Source organism: Tupaia chinensis, unplaced genomic scaffold, assembly GCF_000334495.1.
Source record: "Tupaia chinensis unplaced genomic scaffold, TupChi_1.0 Scaffold143602_1, whole genome shotgun sequence".
Taxonomy (NCBI): domain Eukaryota; kingdom Metazoa; phylum Chordata; class Mammalia; order Scandentia; family Tupaiidae; genus Tupaia; species Tupaia belangeri.
The window spans coordinates 2,151,501-2,161,762 of record NW_006203448.1 but is presented as its reverse complement, the minus strand read 5'-3'; the positions used below and the strand labels follow the sequence as shown (position 1 = coordinate 2,161,762).

Genomic DNA, 10,262 nt, shown 5'->3' with positions numbered 1-10,262 from the left:
CCCCCCCCCCAGCCAGTGTGGCTGTGCTCCAGGAGACTGCAGCGAGCCACCCCTGCAGCCATCCGGGCACCAGCTCAGCACAGAGAGGGCTGCGGCTCTGGGCACAGCACTCCGGGCGACAATTTGTGCTCAGGCCACACCTCACACTCCTAGGCTCCAATGGCTCCTTCTGGACATTACATTTTATTTGGAATGTGCCAGATGTTTCAACATATTCATTACACGCATGCCTGTATGTGTGCAAATACCTGCAAGTACACACGCCAGCATCAGTACTCAAAACAACACTAATAATGTCTGCGTGGCTTTTTCATTACCTGTAAAGTGCTCCGAAAAAAAGGGGCTCATCAAGTCGGCTGGGATTGCTCTGTGGCTGGAGCAGTCATTTGAAAGCTTCTCTACCAAATGTGGCCCAGTGGCCTTAAAATATCACAGGGGCTTGGACTTCTCAGTCTTGCTGTGTCTAGTGTTAGGGTTCCTGTCACCACTTGGGCCACTGCATGCAGCTGTAAAAGGGGACACACGGCTTCCTGTCCCACCACTTCCTGTCCCAACCACAGATGAACTCGGGTTCGAATGCACGCCCTTTCTCCTTCTGATGAACAGAAGCCACGCTAACCTCTCACCAGGAGAACGTGTGTGTGTGTGTGTGTGTGTGTGTGTGTGTGTGTGTGTGTGGGACACACGGCTTCCTGTCCCACCACTTCCTGTCCCAACCACAGATGAACTCGGGGTCGAATGCACGCCCTTTCTCCTTCTGATGAACAGAAGCCACGCTAACCTCTCACCAGGAGAACGTGTGTGTGTGTGTGTGTGTGTGTGTGTGTGTGTGTGTGTATGTGTGTGTGTGTGTGTGTGTGTGTGAGCTCACAAGCGCCTCCTTTGTTCTTCGACTTATTTAGGACTTTAGTTCCTGCTGCTTCTTTTAGTCCCCGTTTCTCATTTTTGCTTCTCCACTTTTCTATGCCAGTTCAAACAGTTTCACGTTAAGCCTTTTTCATGACACCCTCCCAGACTGGGCTTCTGCTGTGCCTCAGGCGCTGGGGTGTTTCTGAGAGGCAGAGTCTGCACCCCGGGGGAACTTCTGGCAGATAAAGTCTGAGACCCGGCTTGCGCCTGTGGGCAGGTTACTTCCCCCTTCCTTAGCCTGTCAAGCGAGTCCAGCAGCGGTACCTGTGTTACACTCAGGGGCACCCAGTACCACGCAGGTAGTGCGCTCAGTGCAACGCCTCCTGGGCCGACACGCCGCGGGTCAGTATTTTCATAGGGGTAAGGTGTGAATAGGTGAGTGATACGTAACCAGGAAGTAGGTGCTAGGACTGGTACAGGCTGTCTGGAGGTCCGCACACTCCGCCATAGCCATGGCAAACACAGATGTGTAATCTCTGGGGCCCTCTCCTGAGCACAGAGCTTGCAGAAGAGGCCCTAGAAAGAGGGGACAGGATGAGAAAGAAGAGGGCACCGAGCCCGAGTGAGAGGAAGGGTGGAGTCTGTCCGGTGGACAAAGAAGGGTAACCGTCCCGGGGCAAAGGGCACAGGATGTGCGAGTGTGTGCAAGAGCCTGGCACGGCCTGGGCCCACAGGAGCAGCTGAGGCTGAAACGTGAGATGAGATGTCAGTAGAGAATGCAGGCCGCTGAGGCCAGAAAGGCAGGTTTCCCCAGGGTTCTCTTCCCCTGCCCAGTCTCCTCGGCTGCTGTCTCTGTGTCACCCACAGAGGGAGCATGTCTGCTCTGTTTCTAGATCAGACCCTCTCCTCCCTGGATATTCCCCAAATTCAGCCTGTTCAAAATGAAACTCACCATCTCTCCCTAAACTTGGTTTCCTTCCTTTCTCCTCTTGGTTAACCAAGAGGAATCTGGATTTTATTCTATAAGCCAGTTTTCAGAAGTGAGTTCTGCAAATTGCCAATGTCACAATATGCTCCAAGAATATGGGAGAAAACTAACTTGGCCAGATAAGTTAGGAAAATATTGCATAATAGAAACTCCTCTTAAGCTTGAGAGACTCATAAGGCACGTAAATAAACGAGAGAGAAACCCTACAGGAAAGAAACCCACTGCGCTCTGAAGCCTGGCCGACCGCGGATGGCTCTGGGCCTTACTCTATTAATACCCACGTTCCTGCTGTGGGGAGGGCTGCCTTGAGCAATGGGGAGACGGTGAAAGCAAGAGGATCATGCGCCTGGGTGTGTATTTTAGGAAGGCGGCTCTGGAGCCAAGTGCAGGACAGCCTGTGGGAGGGAAGAGTGGAGCCTGGAGTGAGGTGACCAGTGCGGTTCTCCAGCTCAGAAACAAGAAGCACCTGGGGGCCGAGGAGATGCACAGGAGGTGTGGTAAGGGAGACGGGGAAACTGCCAGCACCCGCAGCCAGACTGGACGAGGGCTGGGGGAGGGAAGTGTGAGCAATGAGGAGTTGATCGAGAAGAGGAAGGATGGAAAGAAACCAAGTTTAGGGAGAGATGGTGAGGCTTGATTTGGGGATCATCCGGAGAGAAGGGGTCTGATCTCGAAACAGATCAGACGTGCTACATGGGTGACAGTGACACGCAGAATATGACCCAGGGGCCTGGCCAATGGGACTGGGCAGGGCAAGGGAACTGTGGGGGACCTAAGGTGGGGGGGCAGGAGGAAGGCGCTACCTGGAGCAGTGGAGGAGGGGTCATCTGAGAGGGTATGAAGGAGACTGTTTTCTAACTCCCTCGGTTTAAGTGGAACACCACCACTCACGTCTATGGAGCACTGACTAGGCGGCAAGTCCTAGGTGTTCTACGTGGCTATTCGGACACTTCAGAGTGGGGTAGTCAGTATGGAGAATATTATGCAAAGCCAGTGAAACCTCCCTCCTCACGCCTAAATTCAGAGTATGCTCCATTCACACCTGATTATCCCAGAACTTCCTATGTCTTTGCTCTTTGTCTCCCGGATTCACCTGGAGTCCCTGGGAGCAAGGGTGGTACTCCACACCAGATGTGCCTACGAAGTCATCGACCTCAGACAAAGCCAGCAGCAACGGCACCTCTACACACCCACTGTTGGTGGGCCTCTTGACCAGGGAAACCCCTGCCCTGGCATTGCTTCCGCCGCTGATCAACAGGGCGGAGCCCACTCTGGAGCCGCTGTCAGAGTCAAGGATCGCACACGCAGGCCCAGCCCGCAACGCGATCACACGCACAGGCCACGCCTGCACGGCCACGATCACACGCACAGGCCACGCCTGCACGGCCACGATCACACGCACAGGCCACACCTGCACGGCCAAGGATCACATGCACAGGTTACACCTACACGGCAAGGATCACATGCACAGGCCACGCCTGCATGGCAAGGATCACACACAGGCCTGCTCTAGTCTCCATGCTTGCTTCAAAAAGAAAAAGGAATTCTTCCCACCAGGAGTCCTCGCTGTCAGTGGGGAGACTTGGGAGAACTTGGCAGCTCCCCGTGGGGACCCCTCGTGGGCCATGGAGATGCCGCGCTGCTTGTTTAAAACGCCAGTCTCATTACATCACCGCCTGTTCCTCTTACGTAACACGCAGGTCTGGCTAAGCCACGTTCTACCTTTCCTGGAAGGACTTTCTATGCTCGGGTGGTGCTACCAAATGCGTACATTTTAATGAGCGTCATGAAGGGGCAGTTCCAGAGAGGGGGCTTAGTGGAGAAGTGACCAGGCAGCGTCTGGGGGTGTCCAGGCAGGGTGCTCATTACACTCCAGAAGCAAATACAAATGAAGGCTGTCAGCTCCCATTAGCATCCTCTGATGCTCTCGGGAGAGCCATATGGAGCGTGTGCAGTCAGAAGGAATTAGGGGTTCACGAGGGTGAACTTTCCAAGAAACAAATCACCCATGGAAGGTGCTTGTCTTCCTGTTGCGGATAAGCCGCTTCCCGATGGCTGCTTGTTAGTTTCATGGGAAAAGAGCGTCATCGGGTTGTGTCAAACTAACTCGAATTTTCTTCATGGTTCTAGGAGAAGCAAAATGCCGAACCTTGGGCTATTGATGTGCTGCTTGACTTGGGAAAAAAAATCTATTTCCTCAGAAGGCACGTTTAATGAGGCAACTGGGGTCTAAGGTGATAAATTAGAAATTCAACTAAGGGCACCAGGCTTAGAGGGAAAGCAGAAGCTTGATGAAAAATGCAAGCAGGGAGGATGAAATGTTCTCTGTAAAGTGCTCATCTCCATCCTGACAAATCTGTGTTTGTTGATCATCTCAGCTGTGATTGCTGCCTTTTGATGTTGCTCATCTGGGACTCCACTACATTTTTTTCTGATACAGAAGATACAGGGGAAAAAAAAAGACCCCAGAACACTTACCTTGCCATCTTCTGTGTAGACGTTTTCATGATACCCCTTTACTATTGTTCGATCAATGAACAGGCTCCGCATGACGACGATCACTTTCAACACCTTCCCCAAGGTCACCTGTCAAAACACAAGCACACAAACATGAGAGCTCACACCCGAACATGCAGACCAGAGTGGGACAAGGCTATAAGAAGAGAAGGCCGTCTAGCCATCCCGTTCCCGAGCCGCGCCCGGGGAGTCCTGAGGCAGGCGCCGTGTCGCACTCTGCTGCTATCCCGAAGCCGGCTGGGGAAACCTCAACACAGCAAGCTCTTTGTGGAATCACTTCAAGATGAACTAACCCAGCTACCCTGACTTCACTTGCATTTCTGGCTTATAAACGGGGTAAGTTTCATATGTTTACTATTTGCTGGGTAAAGGAGAACTCGTCCCCCCTCGTTCGTGCCCCCTATTTTAAAATGATGTTCCTCAAAGACTAGAGACTGTAATTCTGGCAGTCCAGGACTTAGAGCACACCCATGCCACGTGTAGCCCTAAGTACATCCATGGAATACAGAGCACAATGCGGAGCAAGAAGACAGGCACCCGACACCCCTTGGCTGAACTGTCTATTTATAATAGCTGGTGGAAAATGGAGACGCAGCATCAAATAAAGTCTGAAGGGAAAAAAAAAGAAACATGATCCTAGAAATACATTTAAGTGCTTTTACTCTCTTAGAACCTAAGCACGTATTATGGATTAAAAAAAAACACCTAAAAAAAGTACAGATTCATATATTCCAGGGAGAGGGACCTGCTGTGCCGGCTGGAACAGCGCAGAACCAAAAATAGAGGCAGCACCTTCCTTCCTTCAGGGCTCACGGAACTCTCCCAGTGCTTTGTGCACCCCGTTCTTTCCTTCCACCCAGGAGAGGCTGGAGGCAGGTCCAGCCCAGGCTCCACCCCAGGCCCATGGTCCAGGCTGTTCTGACAGGCCCTGGACAACACAGCGCTAGCAGAAAGAAAGCCTCAGCCCCAAACAGCGGTTCTGATCCTCCACTCCAGCCTGCCCTCAGTTTGGGGGGCCACCTTCAAGCCCCCACCCCCTGTTCTCCACTCCGTGCAGTTTTTCAGTGGACTGGCCCCAATCACGCCTTCCTCCTTTGTTTGATTACACCTGGGTATCGGTGAACATGCCCAACCTCTGCTTCCTTCAACCACTTTAAGTGCTGGGTTGATGTTTCTATTTTGTTTTGTTTTTTAAAAATAATTATTTAATTTTCTTATTTTAAAAATTTGCTATATGACACGAGGGGGGGGGAGAGAGAGAGAGAGAGAGAGAGAGAGAGAAAGCCACCAGGTTTGGGATTTGAACCACAGTCGACCATGTGGAGTCCAGCATCTTAACCATCATGCCACCTGCTGGTCCCTATCCTTTGTATTTCTAAAATGCTATAGAATATAAACAGGGCAAGAAAAAGATATGACATGTTTCTTTACATTTAAGGGACTTCTAAAATAAAAACAACATATTTCTAAGACTGGCATGTGGTGTGGTGGTTGAGGGCACTGGACTCTCACATGGCTGACTGCAGCTTGAGTACTGGGCCTGGTGGCTTGCTTTCTCACGTTTCCACACTCTTGCTCACTCTGTCCTGCTCTGGTCAAATTAAAATAAACCAACAAACAAACAAACAAACAAACAAAGTTAAATTAAAAAAACATATTTCTATATAGTATTTTTGAAAAGTTTACTTCTTGGTGTGGTGGCTAAAGGTGCTGGACTCCCACATGACCAACTGCAGTTCAAGTCCCAGACCTGGTGGCTCGCTTTCTCACTTTCCCTCTCTCTCTCTGATCAAACTGGAAAAATACTAATAATACTAATACTAATACTATAATAATAATAGATACAGTTAAATAAAAAATATTCTTTAAAAAAGTTTCTGTCTGTTGAGAAAGAAGGAGAGTGAAAGAGAGAGAATGACAGGTACCCTTTACAGGGTCTTGCCACGCCATGGTCCTCCCTCTAGTCCTTTCCTAGTCTCCTGGTCAGCCAGGATCACAGGCGGTGTATGTTCAGGCAACCCAGGATCTGAACCTGGGCCTCCCTGAGCTCCAGTATCACACTGCAGCACCCTATTGCCTGCACCATCAGCAGCACGGTGGTTGGGCTGTACAGTACTTTAAAATATCATTCCATCATGTAATGTGCAACTGGTCACTGTGTGTGTGTGTGTGTGTGTATGTGTGTGTGTGTGAGTAACTGAAAATCACTATTTAAGGATGCCAAATCAACCAAGAAGGTAGGATCAGTAGATCTCTCTTAAGTCAGCACGCAGCCTGTTGAAGCAAGGGAGGGAGGGAAGCAATCCAGCTACTGTCCTGTAATGGCAAACACCAAATGCAATCACCTTTTTCTAGGCTGAAGTGGTGGGAGGCCCAATGCACATTCTCCAAAAGGGCCACGTTTATATACTCTCGTGGCTAAAAAGAACAGGAACCAAGCAACTGTTTCCTAAAAACACCAAAGTCTTGCTGACTTGAATTAACTGGTAAGTCACCTTAGTATAAGCTCTTAAGTTTCTTAAGATGGATTTCTGAAACACACACTAAAGAAATTTTATATTTAAAATGTTTAAAAAGTTAATTTTGATATTTTAAAAGTTAATACTGAAATAGTTTCAAAAGGCTTACTTTGAAAAAAAATCTAAAATTAGAGGAAAAAAGGAAGATAATTGTTCATAGTCTTCCTATCCAAAGAGAGTCACCAAGGAGGTCTGAGACAGAGCAAGGAGACCAGAGAAACAGGTGCATCCAAAGTGGAATGGAGGCAGTTGAATCGCCCATTCGCAGAGGTTGTAATCTAATACACAGAAAATGTTAAAGATTACACACACACACACACACACACACACATGCACGCATGCACACTCGTACAAACCTCTTAGAATGGAAAAACAAATTCAGTCAAGTCACAGAACACAAAATCAACATATACAAACTGGCAATAGCTACAAAGGAAAAATACCTAGAAATAAATTTAACCAAGAAACAGAAAGGACCAGTAGATCTCTGTATAGTTAAAAACTTGAAATCACTGATGAAAGAAATTGAAGACACAAAAACTAGAAAGACACCCTATGTTTGTGGGCTGAAGGACTCAATACTGTCAACACGTCCACACTAACAAAGCGATGTACAGATTCGGGCAGTACCTATCAAAATGCCAATGACATTCTTCACAGAAATAGGAAAAAAATGACAAAATCCCTATGGAATCATGAAAGACTCTAAACAGCCAAACTCATCCTGAGCAAAGCAATGGAACTGGAAGCATCACACCACCAGTTTTCGAAACACAGGATAAAGCTATTGTAACAATAATAACAACAAAAAAGCATGGTACTGGGAAGAAAACAACAACAACAACAAATCACACAAAACCAGAAAAAACACACAGACCAATGGAATAGAGAACCCCAAAATAAAATCCACACATACATCCAGTTGATTTTTAACAAAGGTGTCAAGAATATCCATTGAGGAAGACAGCTTCTTCAATAAATTGTGCTGTAAAAACTGGACTACTATAGGTGAAAGAATGAAGCTACCTGTATCTTCCACTATACTAAAAAACAAAACAAAAAATCAATTCCAAGTGGATTAAAGACATAAACATAACACTGAAACTATGAAGCTGCTAAAAGAAAAAATATGGAGACACTTCAGGACATTTATGTGGGCAAAGAGTTTACATATAAAACCTCAAAAGCACAAGCAACAAAAGTAAAGATCAACAAATGGGGTTATATCAAACTAAAAAGCTTCTGCACAGCAAATGAAACAACCAACAGAGTGAAGAGACAACCCACAGAATGGGAGAAAATATCTGAATACCATACATCTGACAAAGGATTAATAAGTAGAATATACAAGGAAGTCAATTCAGCAGCAATAGATAAATAAATAAATAAATAATCTGATTTTAAAATGGGTAAATGATCTGAATAAACAGTTCTCAAAAGAAGACATACAAATGGGCAATAAACACATGAAAATATGCTCAACAGCATTAAACATTAGGGAAATGCAAATGAAAACAGAGTGATGCATTATCTTACCCTAGTTAGAATGGCTATTGCCAAAAGACAAAAAAATAGCAAATGTGAAGAATGTGGAGAAAAGGGGCACTCTTTCACACTACTGGTGGGAATGTAAATCAGTACGGCCATTACAGAAACAGCATGGAGGTCCCTCAGAAAACTGACGATAGAACTGCCATGATCCAGCCCTGCCACTACTAGGCGTATATCTAAAGGGAGGAAAATCAATATGCTTTAAAAATAATCTGTACCCCAATGTTTATTGTAGCACCCTTCACAACAGCTAAGATATAGAAGAAACTTAAGTGTCCATCAGCAGACAAATGCAGAAAGAAAATACACATACATACAGGAATACTATTCAACCATTAAAAGGAAAACAAAAAACCCTCAGCATTTGAGTTAAATGGGCAAGCCCAGAGGTCATTAAGTTAAGTGAACTGAGTCAGGACAGAAAGAGAAATACCACACATTCTCCCTCGTACATGGAAACTGGGAAAAAAAAGGGGGGGGGGCGAGTGCTCATAGAGCTAGAGAGAATGACGACTAGAGGCTGGGAAGAACAGGGGAACGCAGGAATAGAGGAATGTCAATTAACGGAAACAAAATTATAGATAAATGAGAGGAATGATTTATAGTGTTAAAAACTACAGTAGGGAGAGTATAGTTAAAACAACCTATTATACATCCCAGAGTAACTAAAACAGAGAATTTTGAATGTTACCAACACAAAGTGCTAACAAACATTTGAGATAATGGGGATACTAAGTACCTAGATTTAAACATTACATACTGAGGGCCGGCAGGTGGCATGGAGGTTAATGCCTCCATGGCTGGCTGTGTAGTTTTTTTTTTTAAGAATTGTTTATTTAATTCCATTTGTTATTATTATTATTATTATTATTTTTATTTTGACTAGACAGAGGAGAAAAAGAAAGTGAGAAAGCAAGTCAGCAGGTCCAGGACTTGAACCACAGTTAGCCATGTGGGAATCCAGTGCCTTTACCCACCATGCCATCTGCCAGCCTGACTGTGTAGTTCTGGACCCGTGGCTTGAAAATCACACCAGGTGCATGTGTGTGCATGCCCAAAATTCCAAAGAGGAGAATGGAGGAGAAGGAATTGTGGCATGGCCATTCCTCTGAGGGGATGATTTCTCACTTTCCCTCTCTCTCGGGTGAGTGCACACACCCTATAACAAAAATTTTTTAAAAAAAAATCATAATTGTAATTCTGTATGGAAAAATCACATTACACTCCCTTAAATAAGTATAATTATTATAAATTTAAAAAGATAGTCACTATTAGTATTTTAGAGTACTTCCTTTAAATTTGGTTATTACCAAAGATTTCTGGCTTTTGAATTTTCTACATGGGTATAATGTGAAATTTGAAATCAGATTTTTACTTAAAATTATGACATAAGCATTATTCCACATTGCTATGCAGAATTCAAAAATAGCGTCTGATGCTGCATGGTATTTTCTGAGAGTGTATACAGGGAGTCTTCAGAACGTTTATGGGAAATACGTACTATAAAACTATGCATGGAATTCAGAAATTTTTTGTACCAAAATAAACTTGTACTTCCATCCCACTTTCCCATGGATTTTTTGATGTGTCCTCTTACTATAATTTAACTGTTCTAGTTCTGCTTCCATGTTTCCTCTAAAATAAATCTGCCTGCAATGTGCACTTGTGTCCCAAAGCTTTCATGGCTTTTGGGATTACTTCCTTAAAACAGATTTATGGGGACCAGCAGTTAGCGTAATGGCTATGTGTCCGGACTCCCACATAGTCGACCGCGGTTTGCGTCCCGGACCCAGTGGCTTTTTTTCTTTTTGGAGAGGTTTTCACTATAGGGCGCGTGC

The 10,262-nt window shown here is 45.7% G+C and overlaps 1 protein-coding gene across 3 annotated transcripts in view; it reads right to left on the bottom strand.

Annotated features, from left to right (window-relative positions):
* Window positions 1–10,262, bottom strand: part of MED27 (mediator complex subunit 27) — a 216,236-nt gene that overhangs the window by 26,523 nt on the left and 179,451 nt on the right. For all 3 annotated transcript variants that reach the window (XM_014582454.1, XM_027766647.1, XM_006164348.3), the window contains one exon: window positions 4,316–4,423. In XM_014582454.1, the coding sequence (XP_014437940.1) occupies window positions 4,316–4,423 (108 nt within the window). The remainder of the gene's footprint in view (window positions 1–4,315; window positions 4,424–10,262) is intronic.